Here is a 26,883-nt window from a genome sequence, read left to right as displayed (position 1 = left end):
GGACCGAAAAGTTTCTCGGACATCAGAGAGAAACCACGCACTCAAGTGCATGCCAAGATGTGTGTTTGAAAGCTGACCGAGATTTATTTGGTCACATGATCCTTGTAGCAGAAAGCAGAAAGCTACATATGCCCGATGTACTGGCTCACCCTTTGGGCCCTCTACAGTTTGCACCTGTCAATGCTGATGGGTCTCTTCGTAATACCAACAAAGCATCCCTAGCTAGAGAGTTGGAGAGGAATGTTGCCCCAGCAGTCATGCCCTGAGAGGTGGCATCTTTTGCACCATATGTATGTAGTGATATATATGTATATATATATATATATATATATATATATATATATATATATATATATATATATATATATATATATATATATATATATATATATATATATATATATTTATATATATAGTAATATGTATGTAGTGATATATATATATATATATATATATATATATATATATATATATATATATATATATATATATATATATCAATAAAAGTAACTCAATATTTAAACCGAGAAGTCTATCTATCACCCACAATATTTTTCTCTGTATTAGTTACCAAACTCTTTATCACTCCGTCTGTATATGTATTATCTCACGTATTGCTTTCATTCTGAATAAAACTTCTAATGTTTACTTTCATTTTAGGACAGCTTTTACGCACGAACCCTCTGACTAAATAAAAATAAGCAAACTTCAAACCTCACAACCATTTTACTAAAATTTTCCAGGCTAAATTAATCAGAAACGTTGATTCGGCGTCAAATAGTACATCAACATAACAAGTTTGAAACATTTCACTTAATTCTAAAACTTCAAAATCAGTGACATCAGAAAATATTTTTCTGTCTATGTTTTCTTTTTTTCGTGTTTCTCATGGTAAACGTTCACCCTCACTCAATATATTTATCACACTCTGTCTCTCACTCTCTATAAAAAACATATAGCTCACGCTGAGTGTGTGTATATTTGTCTGTGTGAGTGCGTGCATATGTGTAAAGAATTTTATTAAGGCGACGAAGGTATGTAAAAGGTAATTTATCTTAATAGCACACTTTGCTATTAGTAAATGTTTGTTTTTACAGACATATGCAGGCACCTACTCAACTACGTACGCACAGACGCACACACATTCATACACACATACACACACACTTGCACTCGCTTAGTGCGGGATGAGGGATTAGAAATTAATATATTTTTTATTATTATTATTGCTTAAATCGTAGCGATGAACCACCGAGGCATCATTCCATAAAATGTGTTCACTGAGAGTACAATATAAAAAAAAAACACACCAATACACGCAATAACTAAACGCAGAAGGTCCCAGATTTTCATGGGATGTGCTTAAACAACAGCTAAATCTCCCTTAACTCACATACCTTTTCGTCTGAAAACTTTTTTGAAATTATAAACAGAAACAAATTGCAGATCCAGACTGGCTGTATCTTAAAATGATGATAATATTTTCGAAAAAAGCCGAAATTGTAGGATTTATGAGCAATGTTAATGGGGAATAAAATGAAAAACAAAATCTTATTTTGCTAAAATTAAATTTCAAAATAAAGAGAGTGAGAATTTTAATGGCAATCGTTGATTTCAAAATTTGTTTTGAACCTTCAAGACTTTTCTCACCTTTTTTAAATGGAGAGTGCAGAAAAGAAAAGAAATGGCCAAAGCAAAAACATTTCTTATAGAACGAGTAGTGGAAAAAGAAAACACACAATCGGCCAGGAGGCGGGGAGATGAATAACATTTTAAAATGTGTTTTTTTCATAAAAAGTTTTCCTTCATCATTTTCAAGGGTGTATTGAAAAAAAAAACAGCTTGGAAAATACAACTTATTTTGGCTTGCTATTCCGAAAGTCCGGCAATATATTCTTTTGTGAAAATATTCCCAGCAGCGTCAGGATACTCAGCTGGCGTGTGTGTGTGTGTGTGTGTGTGTGTGTGTGTGTGTGTGTGTGTGTGTGTGTGTGTGTATGTGTGTGTATGTGTGTTTGTGCTTGTGTGTGTAAGTGAATGTATATATATATATATTATATACTGTTTATCTATCTATCTATTATGTATATATAGGCGCAGGCGTGGCTGTATGGTAAGAAGCTTGCTTCCCAACGACATGATTCCGGGAACAGGCCCCTGCGTGACATCTTGGGTCAGTGTCTTCTATTATATCCTCGGGTGACCAAAGCTTTGTGAGTAGATTTCGTAGACAGAAACTGAAAGAAGCTCATCGTATATATATATATATATATATATATATATATATATATATATATATATATATATACATATACGTATGTTCAGAGAAGCCTACTTATTCTGTCGAGGGCTTATATGCTCCGTTATTAGACTATTTTCCTTAGTCATTGCACGGTGATCGCTGTAAGCTTTAGGCTTATTTGAATACCATTATTATTATTATTTACAGAATTGTAAAACCCGGCGCCGTTTACAAACCCACTTGCAACGAAAGCACATAGAGAGTTTGTTTAGAAAACAACTTCGAACTACAGTTCTATATTTAGGAGATGAGAAATTATATGCATTATTTTCATTATTTGCATTCAACAAATATTTGTCCTCATTTTGTTTGTTGTGTTAACAACAAACAAGATGAGGACAAATATCCGTTGAATGTAAATAATGTAAATAATGTAAACATTGAACTACGAACTAATATGGTTCTTAAACCTGATTGACAGCGGGAGGTTAATTTGCTGGTGTAATGGTAACACACTTAGTAGCGTTAACAGATAGATGTGCGTTCACGTCTTACGCAGGTAGGTAAGTCTCTTTTTTTCAGTCGAGGGCTTATATGCCCCATTATTAGACTATTTTCCTTAGTCATTGCACGGTGATCTCGGTAGGCTTATATAAATACCATTATTATTATTCACAGCATTGTAAAACCCGTCACCGTATACAATATATATGTATTGTTATTTCTAAATCTCACAAAAAGTTATATTCAGTAACAGCTCTTTTAAGTAAAGACTATTTGCCAGCGTAATGTGGCTGTCCTGCAACATCGTCCCTTCCAGGACAGCCACATTATGTTGGCAAATATACTTTAATATATCTGTGTGTGTTTGGGTCTGTTTTTATCTACCCCAATGCATCATTTGACAAACGATGTTGGTGTATTTACGTCCCCGTTACCTAGCGGTTCAGTAGAAGAGACAGATAGAATAAGCATCAAGCTTACAAAAAATAAGTCCAGGGTTCGATTTCTTTGAAGGCAACTCATTTAATCTTGCTCTAGTTCATTCAGCTGTAGAAATGAGTTGTTATGTCACTGGTACCAAGCTGTATCAGCATTTGCCTTTCCCTTGGATAATATCAGTGGCATGGGGAGGGGAGGATAGTATCCATGGCGACTGCTAGTCTTCTACAAACAACCTTGCCAAGACTTGTACCTCAGAGAGTAAGTTTCTAGGTGCAATTCCATGGTCATTCATGACCGAAAGGGGTCTTTACCTCGTTATGTGTGTGTGTGTGTGTGTGTGTGTTGCGTGCGTGTATGTGTTTGTGTGTGCTTGTGTAATTACGGTTCTTTCAGCTACACATTTATCGTATAACTATCTCGCATATATATCTCTCACCGCCCGCCCAATCGCAATTTTCATCATTCCACCTGTGATTACTTCTGTGGTCTAAAATTACACAGTGCTGATCGCCTCCAGAGTTGTCAGGTCTATCCGTCATCCAGAAATCATACGTAGGTGCTTCTCCATTCTGCCACAGAAAGACGTCTTTGCTAATGTCTCTACACAATCCAAAATAGAAATTCTCGTCTGGCCAATTTCCTGAAAGAAAAAAAAACGTTAGACATACAGAAAAAGAATCAGCTCGGAAAACCGTATAATTTTATGTATGTTTGACCATTAGAGTATCTTTTTGTTACTCTTGTTATTGTAGATGCTAAGCCCCAGTTTAGACGTGATCAATCATGACAGTCTGCCTTATTTTTGCCAATATAATGCATTCTGGACTATTGGTGGGGGAATCCTCTTAGTCTCTTGTGGAGCACAGTGCCGGTTTTCCGGTTTCCATGGCGTATAAGTTCCCCCCAGCTGGACGTGACGCCAGTCCATCGCGGCTTTTTACCAAAGAAACAGGAAGAAAGAGTGAGAAAAAGTTGGGGCGAAAGAGTACAAGAGGGGTCACCACCCAACCCCTCGCCGGTGCTTCGTGTAGCTTTAGGCATTTTCGCTCAATAGACACACACCACGCCCGGTCTAGAAATCGAAACTGCGATCCTCCGACTGTAAGTCCGCTGCCCTAACCACTTGGCCATTGCGCTTCCCTGAACAATATTACTATTTCTTTACTGCCCACAAGGGGCTACACACAGAGGGGACAAACACGGACAGACAGAGGGATTAAGTCGATTACATCGACACCAGTGCGTAACTGGTACTTAATTTATCGACCCCGAAAGGATGAAAGGCAAAGTCGACCTCGGCGGAATTTAAACTCAGAACGTCACGGCAGACGAAATACCGCTAAGCCTTTCGCCCTGAACAATATTACGCGTTTCGAACAACCGCAAATAATCACTCAGTGTAGATATTTTCACACACTGAGCTGCAACACACTTAAAACCTTCATATCATCCGCTAGTGTGCCCCGTGTTTTTTTTTTTATTATTCGTGGGGATGGGTAATAGAGAAATGCTAAAGATTTTGAAACGTGGCAAAATGAAATGCACGTCTCAATCACTTTTTTAAAATAATACTTATACATGCAAACATACTTAAGTAAATACGTATCTAAGATTTGAAAATTTAATGGACTATCGTATTGAACCTAATTCGGTGTGCCTTAGATTGAAAAAAGTTTGAAAATCGGTATGACTGGCTAAAGCAATACCCACAATGTAGTTTCTATTTTCATAAACCCATTTCCACGCTTCTAATGCAAATAGACCTGTTACAGGTAAAATAAAACTAGTAATCCCAACATTGATGTTTACTGATTTCAGTCATTGAACTGTAATTTTACTAAAACAAAAATGTATTCCTTATCATTATCATAACTAATGTATACAAAACACGGTAATTTGCAAAATCAAAATAGAAAAATACAGGTTAACAACAAATCCTTTTGGCTATAAACTACAACATTTTACATCCGGGTTTCAGATTTTGCCGACAGGATTTTATTTGAACTTAGGTTGGGCTTAGATTTTTCTTCTCTCTAATGTCGATAAAATAACAGGTACTCTACTAGAGTCGATTTAATTGAATTTTGCTCCTCAAATCTTTGAGTAAAAATCGGAAATCTATATACAGAATGTTCGAGTTAAATTTGATAGTTTGCATAAAATGAAAGTAAAACACAGATTCCTTTCGAAAAATAAAATGTTAAAAACCTTTGTAAAAATATATAAACTAGATTATAGCTAGCAGATAAAAGTTTACTCAAAATAACGCCCTCCGCTTCCACCACGGACTAAAAGCAGGCCCAAGATTTGAGATATGCGTTCCTCAATGCGTACTTGGGAATGACTTCGAAGACCTCTCTTGATCTTGATTATCAGTTAGGCCTTGGTGCTGCGGGTGGAGTGGTTGGTGCCTTTCTCAACCACCCCTTAAGCATTGTAACACGTTGGAATACAATTGGGGAAATTAGGACCCCAGAAATTAGGGATGATGAAGTCGTAGATATTCTTCGACAACCACTTTAAATTTTTCAGGATATATAGCAAGGAGACGAATCCTGCTGCCACACATATGGCTTTCCAAGAGAACCCTCTTCAGCCAAGGTATGACACACTCTCCAGCAGTTTGACATTGGCGCGTGAATTGTGTCTTAGGCACTGTTGAAAGTTGTAGCGGGCATCAGGTCACCCTTACTGGAAACACCCAAAGACTATCACATTTTGGGGTAACCCCGTTTTCATGATGTCTATGTAACGCCTTTACGCCTTTACATTACCCACAGAGATTAGATCAGAAGTTATGAAATCGGCATTTTGAGACCGCTCTGAATCATCATGATACGAGCAATTCTTTTCAATTATTAAGATGGTTTCCATTCCAATATGTCAGCTGTTAAAGTTTTCGGAACTACAAATTTAATCTTTAAAGTTCTCAAACGCTGTTGACTGTTCACCAATATATCAAACTGTTTTGAAAAGTGAATAGGTAAAAACTCGTGAAATTCAGTCCGAATACCCTGCTTCTATAGACTTGATAATTATTAGGTTATCGAAATAGGCAGAGCCATTTATCTATAGAAGATTTACATGAATAAAAGTAAATTTGTCTAATATATTTTAGTGGAGTACGATTTTTCCATAGTAAATAAATAAGATGATTATATTGAGAGATGGAAATTGAAATAGATTTTCTTTATAAAAAAAATAATAACGCGATTGCATTTACAAATTTGCTTATGTACAGTAAATGTTCTGTGTCAATGAAATTCATCATATTTTAGAATAACAAAGAGTAATAATAGCTTTTTAAAACAGTTTTACTTAGCCTTAAATCTGTCTCACAACATTAGTAATTATTTCTCCTAGGACAATCAGTAATGTGTTTCAATAGTATAAAATTACAAATAATATGAAACATAATCGCATTTTCTTCGTTTTGAACCTGAATGCTAAGTACATGTTCAGAAATTTAATTTATTAACGTAGTAGTAGTAGTAGTAGTAGTAGTAGAAGCAGCTGCAGCAGTAGTCGTTGTTGCATGGGCTTGTCCTGAACAATGCGATAACTTAATATGAAAGATATCATATTCACGACCCCATCCGTCCTTTAGTTCATCATTATCTAGATGAGGACCTATGTGACCTTTTGTGACGGTAGATGTCACTTAAAGATAATCCAACTGTTAATTCTAGCCAGTCGAACAACACTGATGTCTCGAAAAGCATTATATTTGACAATCTTAAAGTACAAGATCACATACTGAAGGGCCAAGGAAAGGAGAGTCCAGTTGCTCATGACTAATGTGGAATATAAATGTTATCAAAAAACAACAACCATTTACTGCTATAATTATATTTCTAATTATTCTTTTTTCTCTGTTTTGATAGTTTCATAGAATATTGAGTTATAACATTAATTGTTATTAAGAGAGGGAGGGAACATCATTAAATAGACTACAAATAATAATGTGTAATATTATTTGTTACTTTCACAGAAACTACGGAAGAAAACTTCACACATATTCACATATTATGATTTCCTCTGCCAGTTCGTCCGATAGACAGAAACATTAGAATTTTGAAAATAACTCGCAGTGTTTGTTCTAGCGGTCAGTGTAACATACCACAAGTCATCCGCCTCAAATTTTAGGTTTTGTGCCTATGTTAGACATAATTACGAACTCTTCAATGAATCATATCCTATCGTATATATTTATTTAAATTGATTTCTTGTTATGTACGTCAGTAAACTAGAATCAGAAATTCATTCCTCGATCCCAGTAACAAGACAATTTCAGTAACGGTAAAGAAATATTTTAACGTTTTCCACGTTTATGTTCATCAAAATTCGGTGCAAATTATTTGCTAATGAAGTGTGTTGAGCTAACCAATATACCGGGTAAATTATTTATTTCGTCTGTTTCCATATGAATGCTAAACTGAACAATTTCAGTCATTCATATTACTAGAGTTTGATAGGACTATTCAACTGTATTTGTTGCTAAATTTAATCGACTCTACCGTTCAACTATAATTATTAACATATTGATTAGCACCAAAATCAAAATTTATAAAGTAATTTATTTTGATGATATTATATGAACATTGTCATCAATTAAAAAGTATGTCATTTTAATCCCGAGCAACGCCGAGTGTCTTTGCTGGTGTATTATAATTCTTTAAAAATATATGTTTAAAAATTAGATGATTGCAGTCGGTATTGCAGCAAAAGTGTGTGTATTTTCTTGTCGTAAATCAAATAACCACTGAGTGCAAATCAAGGAAAAGGTAGAAGTAAAACGGAATGTTATTTGCAAAATGGTAGAATATTTAAATTAATAATTTTATTAAACAGTTAGAGTTTATGACATTAGCTGTATCTTGAGACGTTCGTGTGTATGTTTCTGTGTGCATGTGAGAGAATGAGAAGGGGAGAAAGGAAGAGGGGAAGAAGGGGGAGAGAGAAGGAAAGAGAGACTGAGGGGTGAGAGAGGGGAGTGAGAGAGGGGGAGTGAGAGAGGGAGAGTGAACGAGAGGGTGAGGGAAAGAGGGAGAGTGAGAGGAGGAGTGATAGAGGGGGAGTGAGAGAGGGGGAGTGAGAGAGGAGGAGTGAGTGACGGGGAGTGAGAGAGGGGGAGTGAGAGAGTGACCATGTTATGTGTAAGAGTGTGTATAAAATAATAAATTGTTACTCACCCAATATGCTTTGTAGATAATGCATCATTTTTATATTTTTCAGGTGGATAAGTTGTCCTCGATCATTATTGCAAACGTCTGCAGCGTCATTCCATGATAGTTTCTTAGAACTTATTCGAAAACATAATCTAAGTTCTGGTTGGTAAGTATAGCCGGCTGACGTTGGGCATTCAGCTATAAAAAGACAAGGAAAATATGTTTCATGTGTTAGATTTTTTGGAAAAGAAATAACTTATATTAATTTCAGGCTGCCATTAACATTTAACTGATTTAGAAATATCGTTTCTTACCTAGTACACCTCAAATAAAACTGATTCGTAATTGTACACTGGCAGGTAGAATTGATAGACAGTTCCCTTTCAGTTTCGATTTTGCATACATAACAAATCTCTTTCTAGAATTTTCTTTTCGACAGCACTCTGTCCACCTCTCATGCACGTAGTTCTTACGTGTTAAATCTCTTATTCCTCAATGTACAACAGGACATTGTGACCAGTCAATATTTCATCCATTAAGGTTAGAAATGTATACTCATAAACAATTTTGTATTCTCATCACCTATTTTGATACTTCTCGCCTCTTAATGAACGTGTATAGAAACAGGATGCTGCATCATTAATTTTAATTGATGGGGGGCTTGAGAAGGAATCAGTAGATCATAGGATAAATTAACTTGTAATATTTTTTCTGCTTTAAATCACTGAATTCAAATTCCACCCAATTTCACTTTATTCGCTTAAAAGTGTATTAGTAACAGATTGCATATTGAAGAAATTCCCGTCGTAAAGAAGTGCATTCAAAACAACACACGAAAGAGCAAGAAGGATATAAGAATGCAGACAACCATTGTAGATTGAAAGAAACCTATTATTCCGTACTCTTCAAGAATCTTAAGGAATATTCTGGAAATTCGAGGAAACTTATTATCATCAAGCTGCAGGAAAATATTCCTGCTAATTAGAAGGTAATAATTTTATACTTTCTTTAAGGGCCGGGTGTTAAAGTACTTGAAAGTCATGGACAGGTGAGATAACTCATCTTTAATCCCATCAAAGAGGGGTGGGGATCGATGTTTCACCATTTTAGTGGCCTACCAACATCACGTACCCGATCAGGATCGGAGATAAATTATTTGGCATGTTCACGACTTAAATGCATACAGCGTGCACACTATGTGCGGCCATGCATATGCAAGTATAAATTGAAATGTAAAATAGAAGCAGCTCTTGTGTTATAGATTATAATCATTCTGATCCACATGCACTGAATGTATATGTACATCACATGCACGTAATTCGTACGCGATATACATATAAGCCATGGAGTGGCGAAATAATTTATCCCCAATCGTAATCGGGCACGTGACGTTGATAAACCACAAAAATGGCGAAACACAGATGTCCATCACTCCTAGATAGGATTAGAGATATGTTATTTCGCCTCTGTTTATGACTTTCAAGTATTTTGACATCCAGTGCTTCGAGAAAGCATTCTCTACCTTTCCTAAATCGCAGTCTACTGGCAAATACACTAGACTCTTAAGTTCAATATATGTGGTTCATAATGCGCATTGCCAAACTGCTATTTCATATTTCATTAACAATAATAATAATAATGATAATAATGATAATGATGATGATGATGATGATGATGATGATGATGATGATGATGATGATGATGATGATGATAATGATAATGATAATGATAATGATAATGATAATAATAATAATAATAATAATGATAATAATAATGATAATAATAATAATAATAATAATAATAATAATAATAATAATAATGATGATGATGATGATGATGATGATGATGATGATGATGAGGATGATGATAATGATAATGATAATAATAATAATAATAATAATAATAATAATAATAATGATAATAATAATAATGATGATGGTGATGATGATGATGATGATGATGATGATGATGATGACGACGTTGATGATGATGATGATAATGATGATAATGATAATAATAATAATAATAATAACAACAGGCATGATAGAGCTGCACAATATATTCACTGGGTAATATGCAAAAACCTGGACTTGCCCCATGATAAAAACTGGTGGGAACACAAACCACCCCCAGTACTTGAAAATGATCACATTGCACTCCTCTGGAACTTCACCATTCAAACTGACAGAAAGATAGACGCAAATAGGCCAGACATCATACTGAAAGACTTCAGACAAAAATCATGCCTCCTCATTGATATGACTGTCCCAATCGATATAAACGTATCTGTCAAGACCTACCAAAAACTGAGCAAATATAAAGATCTTGAAATAGAAATTAGCAAAATGTGGAATCTGAAGACGAAAACAATACCTATTGTCATAGGTGCCCTGGGAATGACAGCGAAACGGGCTGATTACTACCTAGATCAGATTCCAGAAAACCCCAAAATGGCTGAAGTTCAAAAGATAGTGCTCATGGGAACTGCCCATATCCTACGTAAAATACTGTCTATGTGATCTCAAATTTTAAAGCAAACACATAATTTTCTTATGGTTTCTTAAACATTCACTTGAACAAAACTGTACAAATCCAAATATATGGTACCCTAGGCATAACACCTACATGAACTTCTAACTTGTTGTCTCTTGAGGTCTCTGGGTGAGACTTGGATCCAACTTGTACAAATGCAAAACAAAAGTCAAACATAAAATAATAATAATAATAATAATAATAATAATAATAATAATAATAATAATAATAATAATAATAATAATAATAATAATAATAATATAGAAATCTACAAGAACAGGTATGGGAAGACATCTCAATCGCCGACCTAAGGAGGGCACTAACGAAGGCTCATAAGTGGAAATCCCCTGGTATTGATAGAGTACCAAATTTCTGGCTCTCATCACTCTCGTCCGCACACAAAATGTTAGTAATACTATTTAATAGCATTATGAAAGACCCAGAAAGAACTCCTCATTACATGGCAAAAGGAATTACTTACCTCCTCCCGAAAAATAACGAAGCCAAAGACCCAAAAAGCTACCGGCCTTTAACATGTTTGTCTACTACCTATAAGATTTTGACATCTATTCGAGTGGAGAAAACATATACGCTTATGGAAGAGAATAACCTCTTTCCCACTGAACAAAAAGGATGCAGACGAAGCTCATGCGGATGCAAAGATCAGCTCTTAATTAATCGCATGGTCCTTGAGAACTGCCATAACAAGCGCAGAAATCTCAGCTCTTCATGGATTGATTATAAAAAAGCCTTTGACAGCATACCACATGCGTGGATTCTGAAATCGCTGGACATTTTCAAAATTTCTCCTGTGATTTGAGATTTTTTAAAGTATAATATGTCACTATGGAACACGAAGCTGCAATTATATCATGCTAATGGAGTATTGCACTCAAACAATATTAGCATAAACTGTGGCATTTTTCAGGGTGACTCGCTCTCACCACTAATTTTCTGCATAGCACTGATACCACTCTCAAGTGAACTGAATAGAACAGGGTATGGCTACAAAATTGACAAGAAAATAAGCCATCTATTTTATATGGATGATTTAAAGCTATATGGCAAAGATGATGAAGAGCTTCAGGGACTATTACATACTGTGAAAGGATTCAGTGATGATATCGGGATGGAGTTTGGCCTTGAAAAGTGTGCCAAAGCCACTTTTAAAAAAGGGAAACTAGTAAAATCAAGTTCAATAGAATTAGATGTCGAAACAGTAATAAAAGAACTTGAGCAGGAACAAACCTATAAATACCTAGGAATAAATGAAGGCTCTGGTATCCAGCATGCAAGCATGAAAGAGAAGGTTAGGAAGGAATGTTATAGAAGAGTTCGAGCAGTTCTGAAGTCTGAGCTGAATGCTTATAATAAGGTGTTAGCCATAAATTCCTTAGCAGTCCCAGTTGTTCTTTATAGCTTCAATGTGCTTTACTGGAATACCAGTGAAATAGTCAAAATTGATAGAAAAATCCGCAAGCTACTGACTTGTAATAAGATGCACCATCCAAAGGCAGACGTGGATCGTCTTTACTTTCCCAGAGCTCAGGGAGGTCGAGGCTTGATCCAGCTTGAACTTACGTACAAAACCACCACAATCGGACTGGCCAAATACCTTGAAACAACCAACGATTGGATGCTGAAACTTGTTGAAAAACATGAAAGACCAAAAAAACTTCACTCTATTCTGAAAGAGAGCAAAAAATTCGCTACCGAACTCTTAGATACCCACCAGCTTGATCAGGTTGAAGGAAATGCGCCAACTGCTGCTGCAAAGAAAAGAAAATTAATTGCAAAGACAAAAGCACATGAAAAATTAGCTAGCAGATGGGAACAGAAACCTCTGCATGGCAAGTATGTGGCTCGTAGCAAACAAGCTGATGTCGATCAGAAACGCACGCATCAGTGGTTACGAAGTTCAGGGCTAAAAGCAGAGAGTGAAGATTTCATATTGGCTGCTCAAGACCAAAGCTTATTAACCCGGAACTACCAAGCCAATGTGATAAAAAATGGAGCTGACCCAAAATGCCGATTTTGTAATGATGCGATTGAAACTATAGACCACCTAATCTCAGGGTGTAGAGTGTTAGCACCTGTAGAATATAAAGCAAGACATGACAGAGTTGGCCAGTATTTACACTGGACAATATGTCAGCATTATAAAATCAAAAGCGCTGACAAATGGTATAAACACCATCCTGAAGCTGTGACTGAGTGAGAAAATGTATCGATTCTCTGGGACTTCCCCGTACATACCGACAAGACTATAAAAGCTAATAAACCGGATATTATTATAAAAGATCAGACAAAGAAGACGTCTTTATTAATTGATATGAGTATTCCCTGTGATCATAATATAGCGGCGAAAGAATTTGACAAGATCAGTAAATATAAAGACTTGCTAATAGAAATTGAAAAAATGTGGCACCTCAAGGCGACTACCATACCAGTGATTGTAGGATCTCTAGGAATGATAAAAAAAGGTACTGAAACCTATTTGAAAATGATACCAGGCTTACCATCTCTACAGGAAGTGCAGAAAATCGTGCTAACTGGAATGACTCATGTACTAAGAAGAGCATTATCGCTGTGAAAGCAACATCCATTCATGAATTTTTTCTTTTTTTTTTTTTGGTAAATACATGTTTTACCTGTGAATTTGCGTGTGTAAATTGGGAACGCATACAACGAGTTTCTCTGGCCTAGGTGTACGGAAAACACTCGGCGAGAAATGTGAGAAAATTTGAAGAAAGAAGAAAAAAAAGACGACATAATAATAATAATAATAATAATAATAATAATAATAATAATAATAATAAAAGGCCACAGACAATGAGAAAGTAATCATACTCTGGGACATGCTAATACACACAGATAGAGAAATTAAGGCCAATAGGCCGTATTTAGTTGTCAGAGATCACCAAGAAAAAATGTTTTCTAATTAATATATCAGTGCCAACAGATAAGAATGCTTCTCTAAAAGAAACAAAGAAAGTGATCTGGCCTCGGACGGTCGTTATATCACAACAGATCACATGCACGGTGTACGCAAAATCTGTCATAAATGGACGAAGGAAGAGTAGGATACAGTTATTGAATGTCATGAAAGAGCAAAGCTGGAAAAAAGTCGTGGAGTAGGCCGACGTTCCTTGAAATTTTGGATGGAAAAGGACGGGTATCCAATGTCAGAAAATAAACTAATGAACCAAGTGGGAGTAATTAGGAGGAACGGTTATTTAACTGGAGTAGAAATATCTCGGATTATCGTGAAACTTAGAAACCCTTTGGATGGGCGACAAAGGATGGTCGGAGTTGAAAACAGCGAGGTAGAATTTGAAAGCAGGGAGAAGAGTAGTCAGGAGAAACAAGGGAATGGTGATGGAGCTGTTACTGTGATACTGTGAAGGGCTGGACATGCAGGGGAATTGAACCAACTAGATAATGAAGTACTTGAAATTCAAAGACGACCCACCGACTTGATGAATGCTCCAGAAGGAAAAATCCCCATGAATATGAGAAGGGTAGATCAGATTCCAGGAAACCCCAAAATGGCTGAAGTTCAAAAGATAGTGCCCATGGGAACTGCCCATATCCTACGTAAAATACTGTCTATGTGATCTCAAATTTTAAAGCAAACACATAATTTTCTTATGGTTTCTTAAACATCCACTTGAACAAAACTGTACAAATCCAAATATATGGTACCCTAGGCATAACACCTACATGAACTTCTAACTTGTTGTCTCTTGAGGTCTCTGAGTGAGACTTGGATCCAACTTGTACAAATGCAAGACAAAAGTCAAACATTAAATAATAATAATAATAATAATAATAATAATAATAATAATAATAATAATAATAATAATAATAATAATAATAATAATAATAATAATAATAATAATAATAATAATAATAATAATAATAAAAGGCTACAGACAATGAGAAAGTAATCATACTCTGGGGCATGCCAATACACACAGATAGAGAAATTAAGGCCAATAGTCAAAATTGATAGAAAAATCCGCAAGCTACTGACTTGTAATAAGATGCACCATCCAAAGGCAGACGTGGATCGTCTTTACTTTCCCAGAGCTCAGGGAGGTCGGGGCTTGATCCAGCTTGAACTTACGTACAAAACCACCACAATCGGACTGGCCAAATACCTTGAAACAACCAACGATTGGATGCTGAAACTTGTTGAAAAACATGAAAGACCAAAAAAACTTCACTCTATTCTGAAAGAGAGCAAAAAATTCGCTACCGAACTCTTAGATACCCACCAGCTTGATCAGGTTGAAGGAAATGCGCCAACTGCTACTGCAAAGAAAATAAAATTAATTGCAAAGACAAAAGCACATGAAAAATTAGCTAGCAGATGGGAACAGAAACCTCTGCATGGCAAGTATGTGGCTCGTAGTAAACAAGCTGATGTCGACCAGAAACGCACGCATCAGTGGTTACGAAGTTCAGGGCTAAAAGCAGAGAGTGAAGATTTCATATTGGCTGCTCAAGACCAAAGCTTATTAACCCGGAACTACCAAGCCAATGTGATAAAAAATGGAGCTGACCCAAAATGCCGATTTTGAAATGATGCGATTGAAACTATAGACCACCTAATCTCAGGGTGTAGAGTGTTAGCACCTGTAGAATATAAAGCAAGACATGACAGAGTTGGCCAGTATTTACACTGGACAATATGTCAGCATTATAAAATCAAAAGCGCTGACAAATGGTATAAACACCATCCTGAAGCTGTGACTGAGTGAGAAAATGTATCGATTCTCTGGGACTTCCCCGTACATACCGACAAGACTATAAAAGCTAATAAACCGGATATTATTATAAAAGATCAGACAAAGAAGACGTGTTTATTAATTGATATGAGTATTCCCTGTGATCATAATATAGCGGCGAAAGAATTTGACAAGATCAGTAAATATAAAGACTTGCTAATAGAAATTGAAAAAATGTGGCATCTCAAGGCGACTACCATACCAGTGATCGTAGGATCTCTAGGAATGATAAAAAAAAGGTACTGAAACCTATTTGAAAATGATACCAGGCTTACCATCTCTACAGGAAGTGCAGAAAATCGTGCTAACTGGAATGACTCATGTACTAAGAAGAGCATTATCGCTGTGAAAGCAACATCCATTCATGATTTTTTTCTTTTTTTTTTTTTGGTAAATACATGTTTTACCTGTGAATTTGCGTGTGTAAATTGGGAACGCATACAACGAGTTTCTCTGGCCTAGGTGTACGGAAAACACTCGGCGAGAAATGTGAGAAAATTTGAAGAAAGAAGAAAAAAAGGACAACATAATAATAATAATAATAATAATAATAATAATAATAATAATAATAATGATAATAATAATAATAAAAGGCCACAGACAATGAGAAAGTAATCATACTCTGGGACATGCTAATACACACAGATAGAGAAATTAAGGCCAATAGGCCGTATTTAGTTGTCATAGATCACCAAGAAAAAATGTTTTCTAATTAATATATCAGTGCCAACAGATAAGAATGCTTCTCTAAAAGAAACAAAGAAAGTGATCTGGCCTCGGACGGTCGTTATATCACAACAGATCACATGCACGGTGTGCGCAAAATCTGACATAAATGGACGAAGGAAGAGTAGGATACAGTTATTGAATGTCATGAAAGAGCAAAGCTGGAAAAAAGTCGTGGAGTAGGCCGACGTTCCTTGAAATTTTGGATGGAAAAGGACGGGTATCCAATGTCAGAAAATAAACTAATGAACCAAGTGGGAGTAATTAGGAGGAACGGTTATTTAACTGGAGTAGAAATATCTCGGATTATCGTGAAACTTAGAAACCCTTTGGATGGGCGACAAAGGATGGTCGGAGTTGAAAACAGCGAGGTAGAATTTGAAAGCAGGGAGAAGAGTAGTCAGGAGAAACAAGGGAATGGTGATGGAGCTGTTACTGTGATACTGTGAAGGGCTGGACATGCAGGGGAATTGAACCAACTAGATAATGAAGTACTTGAAATTCAAAGACGACCCACCGACTTGATGAATGCTCCAGAAGGAAAAATCCCCATGAATATGAGAAGGGTAGATCAGATTCCAGGAAACCCCAAAATGGCTGAAGTTCAAAAGATAGTGCCCATGGGAACTGCCCATATCCTACGTAAAATACTGTCTATGTGATCTCAAATTTTAAAGCAAACACATAATTTTCTTATGGTTTCTTAAACATCCACTTGAACAAAACTGTACAAATCCAAATATATGGTACCCTAGGCATAACACCTACATGAACTTCTAACTTGTTGTCTCTTGAGGTCTCTGAGTGAGACTTGGATCCAACTTGTACAAATGCAAGACAAAAGTCAAACATTAAATAATAATAATAATAATAATAATAATAATAATAATAATAATAATAATAATAATAATAATAATAATAATAATAATAATAATAATAATAATAATAATAATAATAATAATAATAATAAAAGGCTACAGACAATGAGAAAGTAATCATACTCTGGGGCATGCCAATACACACAGATAGAGAAATTAAGGCCAATAGTCAAAATTGATAGAAAAATCCGCAAGCTACTGACTTGTAATAAGATGCACCATCCAAAGGCAGACGTGGATCGTCTTTACTTTCCCAGAGCTCAGGGAGGTCGGGGCTTGATCCAGCTTGAACTTACGTACAAAACCACCACAATCGGACTGGCCAAATACCTTGAAACAACCAACGATTGGATGCTGAAACTTGTTGAAAAACATGAAAGACCAAAAAAACTTCACTCTATTCTGAAAGAGAGCAAAAAATTCGCTACCGAACTCTTAGATACCCACCAGCTTGATCAGGTTGAAGGAAATGCGCCAACTGCTACTGCAAAGAAAATAAAATTAATTGCAAAGACAAAAGCACATGAAAAATTAGCTAGCAGATGGGAACAGAAACCTCTGCATGGCAAGTATGTGGCTCGTAGTAAACAAGCTGATGTCGACCAGAAACGCACGCATCAGTGGTTACGAAGTTCAGGGCTAAAAGCAGAGAGTGAAGATTTCATATTGGCTGCTCAAGACCAAAGCTTATTAACCCGGAACTACCAAGCCAATGTGATAAAAAATGGAGCTGACCCAAAATGCCGATTTTGAAATGATGCGATTGAAACTATAGACCACCTAATCTCAGGGTGTAGAGTGTTAGCACCTGTAGAATATAAAGCAAGACATGACAGAGTTGGCCAGTATTTACACTGGACAATATGTCAGCATTATAAAATCAAAAGCGCTGACAAATGGTATAAACACCATCCTGAAGCTGTGACTGAGTGAGAAAATGTATCGATTCTCTGGGACTTCCCCGTACATACCGACAAGACTATAAAAGCTAATAAACCGGATATTATTATAAAAGATCAGACAAAGAAGACGTGTTTATTAATTGATATGAGTATTCCCTGTGATCATAATATAGCGGCGAAAGAATTTGACAAGATCAGTAAATATAAAGACTTGCTAATAGAAATTGAAAAAATGTGGCATCTCAAGGCGACTACCATACCAGTGATCGTAGGATCTCTAGGAATGATAAAAAAAAGGTACTGAAACCTATTTGAAAATGATACCAGGCTTACCATCTCTACAGGAAGTGCAGAAAATCGTGCTAACTGGAATGACTCATGTACTAAGAAGAGCATTATCGCTGTGAAAGCAACATCCATTCATGATTTTTTTCTTTTTTTTTTTTTGGTAAATACATGTTTTACCTGTGAATTTGCGTGTGTAAATTGGGAACGCATACAACGAGTTTCTCTGGCCTAGGTGTACGGAAAACACTCGGCGAGAAATGTGAGAAAATTTGAAGAAAGAAGAAAAAAAGGACAACATAATAATAATAATAATAATAATAATAATAATAATAATAATAATAATAATAATAATGATAATAATAATAATAAAAGGCCACAGACAATGAGAAAGTAATCATACTCTGGGACATGCTAATACACACAGATAGAGAAATTAAGGCCAATAGGCCGTATTTAGTTGTCATAGATCACCAAGAAAAAATGTTTTCTAATTAATATATCAGTGCCAACAGATAAGAATGCTTCTCTAAAAGAAACAAAGAAAGTGATCTGGCCTCGGACGGTCGTTATATCACAACAGATCACATGCACGGTGTGCGCAAAATCTGACATAAATGGACGAAGGAAGAGTAGGATACAGTTATTGAATGTCATGAAAGAGCAAAGCTGGAAAAAAGTCGTGGAGTAGGCCGACGTTCCTTGAAATTTTGGATGGAAAAGGACGGGTATCCAATGTCAGAAAATAAACTAATGAACCAAGTGGGAGTAATTAGGAGGAACGGTTATTTAACTGGAGTAGAAATATCTCGGATTATCGTGAAACTTAGAAACCCTTTGGATGGGCGACAAAGGATGGTCGGAGTTGAAAACAGCGAGGTAGAATTTGAAAGCAGGGAGAAGAGTAGTCAGGAGAAACAAGGGAATGGTGATGGAGCTGTTACTGTGATACTGTGAAGGGCTGGACATGCAGGGGAATTGAACCAACTAGATAATGAAGTACTTGAAATTCAAAGACGACCCACCGACTTGATGAATGCTCCAGAAGGAAAAATCCCCATGAATATGAGAAGGGTAGATCAGATTCCAGGAAACCCCAAAATGGCTGAAGTTCAAAAGATAGTGCCCATGGGAACTGCCCATATCCTACGTAAAATACTGTCTATGTGATCTCAAATTTTAAAGCAAACACATAATTTTCTTATGGTTTCTTAAACATCCACTTGAACAAAACTGTACAAATCCAAATATATGGTACCCTAGGCATAACACCTACATGAACTTCTAACTTGTTGTCTCTTGAGGTCTCTGAGTGAGACTTGGATCCAACTTGTACAAATGCAAGACAAAAGTCAAACATTAAATAATAATAATAATAATAATAATAATAATAATAATAATAATAATAATAATAATAATAATAATAATAATAATAATAATAATAATAATAATAAAAGGCTACAGACAATGAGAAAGTAATCATACTCTGGGGCATGCCAATACACACAGATAGAGAAATTAAGGCCAATAGTCAAAATTGATAGAAAAATCCGCAAGCTACTGACTTGTAATAAGATGCACCATCCAAAGGCAGACGTGGATCGTCTTTACTTTCCCAGAGCTCAGGGAGGTCGGGGCTTGATCCAGCTTGAACTTACGTACAAAACCACCACAATCGGACTGGCCAAATACCTTGAAACAACCAACGATTGGATGCTGAAACTTGTTGAAAAACATGAAAGACCAAAAAAACTTCACTCTATTCTGAAAGAGAGCAAAAAATTCGCTACCGAACTCTTAGATACCCACCAGCTTGATCAGGTTGAAGGAAATGCGCCAACTGCTACTGCAAAGAAAATAAAATTAATTGCAAAGACAAAAGCACATGAAAAATTAGCTAGCAGATGGGAACAGAAACCTCTGCATGGCAAGTATGTGGCTCGTAGTAAACAAGCTGATGTCGACCAGAAACGCACGCATCAGTGGTTACGAAGTTCAGGGCTAAAAGCAGAGAGTGAAGATTTCATATTGGCTGCTCAAGACCAAAGCTTATTAACCCGGAACTACCAAGCCAATGTGATAAAAAATGGAGCTGACCCAAAATGCCGATTTTGAAATGATGCGATTGAAACTATAGACCACCTAATCTCAGGGTGTAGAGTGTTAGCACCTGTAGAATATAAAGCAAGACATGACAGAGTTGGCCAGTATTTACACTGGACAATATGTCAGCATTATAAAATCAAAAGCGCTGACAAATGGTATAAACACCATCCTGAAGCTGTGACTGAGTGAGAAAATGTATCGATTCTCTGGGACTTCCCCGTACATACCGACAAGACTATAAAAGCTAATAAACCGGATATTATTATAAAAGATCAGACAAAGAAGACGTGTTTATTAATTGATATGAGTATTCCCTGTGATCATAATATAGCGGCGAAAGAATTTGACAAGATCAGTAAATATAAAGACTTGCTAATAGAAATTGAAAAAATGTGGCATCTCAAGGCGACTACCATACCAGTGATCGTAGGATCTCTAGGAATGATAAAAAAAAGGTACTGAAACCTATTTGAAAATGATACCAGGCTTACCATCTCTACAGGAAGTGCAGAAAATCGTGCTAACTGGAATGACTCATGTACTAAGAAGAGCATTATCGCTGTGAAAGCAACATCCATTCATGATTTTTTTCTTTTTTTTTTTTTGGTAAATACATGTTTTACCTGTGAATTTGCGTGTGTAAATTGGGAACGCATACAACGAGTTTCTCTGGCCTAGGTGTACGGAAAACACTCGGCGAGAAATGTGAGAAAATTTGAAGAAAGAAGAAAAAAAGGACAACATAATAATAATAATAATAATAATAATAATAATAATAATAATAATAATGATAATAATAATAATAAAAGGCCACAGACAATGAGAAAGTAATCATACTCTGGGACATGCTAATACACACAGATAGAGAAATTAAGGCCAATAGGCCGTATTTAGTTGTCATAGATCACCAAGAAAAAATGTTTTCTAATTAATATATCAGTGCCAACAGATAAGAATGCTTCTCTAAAAGAAACAAAGAAAGTGATCTGGCCTCGGACGGTCGTTATATCACAACAGATCACATGCACGGTGTGCGCAAAATCTGACATAAATGGACGAAGGAAGAGTAGGATACAGTTATTGAATGTCATGAAAGAGCAAAGCTGGAAAAAAGTCGTGGAGTAGGCCGACGTTCCTTGAAATTTTGGATGGAAAAGGACGGGTATCCAATGTCAGAAAATAAACTAATGAACCAAGTGGGAGTAATTAGGAGGAACGGTTATTTAACTGGAGTAGAAATATCTCGGATTATCGAGAGTCTTAGAGACCCTTTGGATGGGCGACAAAGGAGGGTCGGAGTTGAAAACAGAGAGGTAGGATTTGAAAGCAGGGAGAAGAGTAGACAGGAGAAACAAGGGAATGGTGATGGAGCTGTTACTGTGATACTGTGAAGGGCTGGACATGCAGGGGAATTGAACCAACTATATAATGAAGTACTTGAAATTCAAAGACGACTCACCGACTTGATGAATGCTCCAGAAGAAAAAAATCCCCATGAATATGAGAAGGGTAGATAGAAGTATGACATATAAAGTAACACAAAAGATAAATACTCCCATACCAAACATCCAGACGGAGGAAATAACACAAAAAAGGAATATTCTCCGAGCTATTACGCTACTTCTTCAGGAAAAATTACGACGTAAGACAACAAAAATGGTGGAGCAAAGGAATCATGGTGGAAACGACGCATTGAAAGTGACATAATGCGGACAAGGCAAGATCTTAGGAAAAACTGAGCAATGGTTAAGAATAAATTGGGAAAATGGGAAAAAAGACCGACCGAGAAAAATTAGAGAAGACATATAAAATATGGAAGAACGGGTTTGAAGCGGTTATAGGGCAGTTTCAACAGAGGATCATGGCGAAAAACCAGAAGATCACAAGCGTATAAAAATTTAGTCCAAATACCATTAATTACGCATAAGATACAATGTATATTTAAACGCATATGAGGAATCCACTTATGGGATTCCTTACGCTAGAAAGAACAGCAAGGTTTTAGAACCACAGAATTAGGGTTAAAATCCCAAAAGGAACAAAATGAAAAAGAAATCTTTTACCACCTAGATTCCTGGACCAATTGGTTTCTGACTTTAGTTTAGCAAATAAGATAATTTACTATGTGAAGTCGTTTTCAACATGTACATCTTAGATTAAAATATATAAGTACGAAGCAATCAATTATATGCCTCCCATTTATACATCCTAACTTTTTCAAATCTACTGCGCAGGCACAGCTCCTCCTTAGTTTTTCATTTAGTTCCTTTCGGGATTTTATGCCTAATTTTGTGGTTCTAGAACCTTGCTGTTCTTTCTAGCGTAAGGAATCCCGTAAGTGGATTCCTCTTATGTGTTTAAATATACCCTGTATCTCATATATATATATATATGTATATATATATATATATATATATATATATATATATATATATATATATATATATATATATATATAAAATCAAAACAAGCAACATGGATTTCAAAGATGATTGCAGTACGCACGTTTCATGCTACTCTATTTATTTAAGTAATGCGAGCACTACATTAAATGCAATATGTAGAGCAATCTTCAGCTGCAGAAAAATGCAGAAAATCACAGTAGAATAGACATATTATAATTGTGGCAACATTTCAAATCCAAGTGGGAGGAAGAATACATGTATTCTTCCTCCCACTTGGATTTGAAATGTTGCCACAATTATAATATGTCTATTGCTCTACATATTGCATTTAATGTAATGCTCGCATTACTTAAATAAATGGAGTAGCATGAAACGTGCGTACTGCAATCATCTTTGAAATCCGTGTTGCTTATTTTGATTTTTTGATCACCTAGTTTTTTGGAATGGTTTTTATATAATACCATGACATACTATATTCTGGTGCCTAAACATAAATACCATATTCAATCTTGAATCTAAATCTAGACCTTCTATATATATATATATATATATATATATATATATATATATATATATATAGAGAGAGAGAGAGAGAGAGAGAGAGTGAAGTATATTTGCCATTTAAATGTGGCTGACATATATATATATATATATATATATATATATATATATATATATATATATATATATATATATACATATGTATATACACATATTGTATATATATATATATATATATATATATATATATATATATATATATATATATATATATATATATATACATACATACACACACATCCATACATACATACATCTGGCGGGAACGTCTTTCATCATACCTCGATCAGGATTCATCTAATTCTCAAGAAAAACAATGACAATAACATGTAAATGAAAAGAACGTTAAGAATGAGTGCAAACTAAAGAATAAAAGAGGAGAGAGGTAATGCATGACAGTTCCTGAAATCAACAATTATAAAATGCTTACTTATACAGGATCCCTTCACAGCAACGATTACAGATGGTATCATCAATTGTTTTACAAGCGGCCCTGTCAATGTTAAATTAAATAATGCCAAATAACGTAGAAAACTATTCTGTATGTTTTATGTGTAGTTGTGTATGTGAGTGGACGTATTACAGCAAGATGTCTCATTCATTATTTTCCTGCGGAAACTTTATACAATATTTCGAAAATGTCGATTGAGTTATACTATCTTTTAGCGACGATCCTTGTTGCCACTTTAATGATAATAAGACATTAGCTGAAGCAAGAATTATTTAAGATAGAGAACATCATCGCACAAAAAAATACAGTGACTGTTTTTTTAAATAAAATTATGTATAGCGTTTCTTTCATAAATTACACTTATTTAATTTTTATATAAAGACACCTTATTTCATGGAACCCTAGAATTTTTTCCGCCGAGTTGTTTGAGAGCCCCTGTTTTAATCCACTGATCAGAGAAAAGGCTTCTGCATCCAAGGCTTTTGTACAGGCTGACACTATAATACATAGTGGATGATACTATAATATTTTGATATATATTACCAGAAGGCACATCTTATATATGCATACTAGTGAGCGTACATTATAACAGAACCAGTTTCTGTTGAAATCATTTAATTACGGAGATGTACTTGCATAGCAAGTGACCTGATCTGATATCGTGTGCTGGAACGAAAACAGTTGCAGCGTGGAAGGTGTTTATAAGCCATTTAAGTGACACAAAAACCGTCAGATCCACTTCAACATTTAAATTTAATTTGCCAAAATATTTTCGTCGCTTTGAGACCGTGAACAGTTCACTGAGAAAATTCTGTGCTGCATTTAATTAATCTATAGAAAAAAACCTGCTTTTTACAAAATATACAGCTAGAAGTTACTTTATATATAAACCTTACACGCACTAAGCTCATACATACACCGAAAAGACACATGCACACAGACGCTCTCTCTCTCTCTCTTTCTCTCTCTCTCTCTCTCTCTCTCTCTTTCTCTCTCTCTCTTTCTCTCTCTCTCTAACATACATTTGCACAATACGAACCAAAAGATAGACTCTATATGGTAGTAGCAAAATCGCATTGAAATAAACATCCTAATTAATGCCTTACAAATATAGTCAAGTTTGTGTAGGCCTAGATACATTGTAAATTACGTTAAGATGATATTATTAAGCTTAAATGAAAATAACAAAATTATTCTTGAACAATATTCATAGCACAATCCATCGTTGACCTACCAGAAACACACGTAAATTTTATCTCAGATCACAAATATCGTCTTCAATAAGAAAATAACAGGGTTTAACATTAAGTGAAATATAAAGTAATACAGTAATCCTTCGTCTATCGCGGGTGTTACATTTCAAAACACCACGAGATAAGTGAAAATCCGTGAAGTAGAAACAGTACTGTACTGTATTTTTTTTTTAATTGTTTTCACAATTTGTATACATTTATTTTATTATAAATGCAAAACCACCAACACAGAGGAATCGATGTAAGCTTAAGTAATAAACCGCGATATGGCGAGGGGTTATTGTAATATGAAAAGAAAACTACTCACGAGCTTGTAGTATGGTGTAAATACTGTTTGGAGGAATTTCGATGAATGATGTGGCACCAGGTAGTTGCTTGATTTTACGTAGGATACATACTTCATCGGAAACGCTGTAAATAATCATACCACATTCGGAATATGTCATACAAAGAGAAAAGCACCGAATATTTGATCGGATGTTTGACATGTTAATCAACATATCAGCTTCTGGAATGCCAGTTACAGAAGGGTGAATACGGGTCCCATAATAATCTTTGCATGCTACATTACTGCCCAAGCACATCTGCAATAATAGCACTGAGAGAGTAATTACTTGAAGATCCACTTTTCGAATGACGTGATTAACTGAGAACCAATACATATTTCTGTATTAAGTTGTGATAAATAGGACTTCAGACAGTTTACAAGTGAGAATTAATTACCACGTCTCATACATAATAAACTTCTCTAGTTACATATATTTCGTTGCGTTTTAGTTTTGTTCTTTTTTTTTTTAAATTAATCAAAGTGAAAATGCCTCTGCAAAGAAACTGAACCGCGAGACACTCTAACTATGAATTTCTGCCAATGCTAGAAAATAATTTGTCATTATATGTGAGTGTGAGTGTGTGTGTGTGTGTGTGTATGTGTGTGTGTGTGTGTGTGTTTGTGTTTGTGTGTGTGTCTCTGTGTGTGTATGTGTGTATGTGCACGCTTGTGCGTACGAGCGTGTTTGTGTGTATGTTTGTGCGTATGTCTGTGTATGAGTGCGTGTGCTTGTGTGTATATAGAAATATACATACAGACAAGTTTATACCTGCAGTGTAGAGCAGTGATTGTAACAATTAAATTTTGTGTTGTTCCTTAAACACAAATGCACACAAAAATATATAATTCATATATATATATATATATATATATATATATATATATATATATATATATATGTGTGTGTGTGTGTGTGTGTGTGTGTGTGTGTGTGTGTGTGTGTGTGTATGTGTGTGTGTGTGTGTGATGTTTGTGTGTGTAGGTGATGTTTGAGTGTGTGTGTGATGTTTGTGTGTGCGTGTGCATGTGTGAATGTATATATATTAAATACAATGAGACAACAAAGCCAAGGTTGTTTGGAATTTATAGGACATTTATAAAGAAGAAGGTACTCATACACCTGTTTTGGGGATATTAGGTATATCCGTTCATCAGAGACGATATGAGAAAGTTAACTACAGTGGATAGTATGTAAAACTACCTTTCTCTTCATAAATGTCCTATAAATTCCACACGGTCTTGGTTTTGTTGTTTCATTTTATTTAACATATACATGCTCACACATGACCCGCATTAGGCTCCACACGT

The 26,883-nt window shown here is 35.5% G+C and overlaps 1 protein-coding gene across 2 annotated transcripts; it reads right to left on the bottom strand.

The window, feature by feature from the left end:
* Positions 1 to 467: 467 nt before the first annotated feature.
* LOC149137806 (C-type lectin BfL-2-like) lies at positions 468 to 26,223 on the bottom strand. 2 transcript variants are annotated; one of them, XM_089360129.1, is made up of 4 exons: positions 25,555 to 26,223; positions 23,974 to 24,036; positions 8,380 to 8,553; positions 468 to 3,827 (listed from the first exon to the last, which is right to left on the bottom strand). In XM_089360129.1, exons 1-4 carry the CDS (start codon positions 25,907 to 25,909, stop codon positions 3,589 to 3,591), a joined length of 831 nt encoding a protein of 276 aa, XP_089216255.1. In that variant the 5' UTR covers positions 25,910 to 26,223; the 3' UTR covers positions 468 to 3,588. The 2 variants fall into 2 exon arrangements, with proteins under 2 accessions (XP_089216255.1, XP_089216257.1); XM_089360131.1 differs by lacking the exon at positions 23,974 to 24,036 and having other exon boundaries at positions 469 to 3,827; positions 25,555 to 26,187.
* Between the last annotated feature and the right edge of the window lie 660 nt (positions 26,224 to 26,883).

This window comes from Octopus bimaculoides, chromosome 1 (genome assembly GCF_046866305.1).
Source record: "Octopus bimaculoides isolate indiv1 chromosome 1, ASM4686630v1, whole genome shotgun sequence".
In the NCBI taxonomy this organism is placed as follows: Eukaryota; Metazoa; Mollusca; class Cephalopoda; order Octopoda; family Octopodidae; genus Octopus; species Octopus bimaculoides.
The sequence above is the reverse complement of the archived record's forward strand: the minus strand, read 5'-3'. Positions and strand labels throughout refer to the sequence as shown.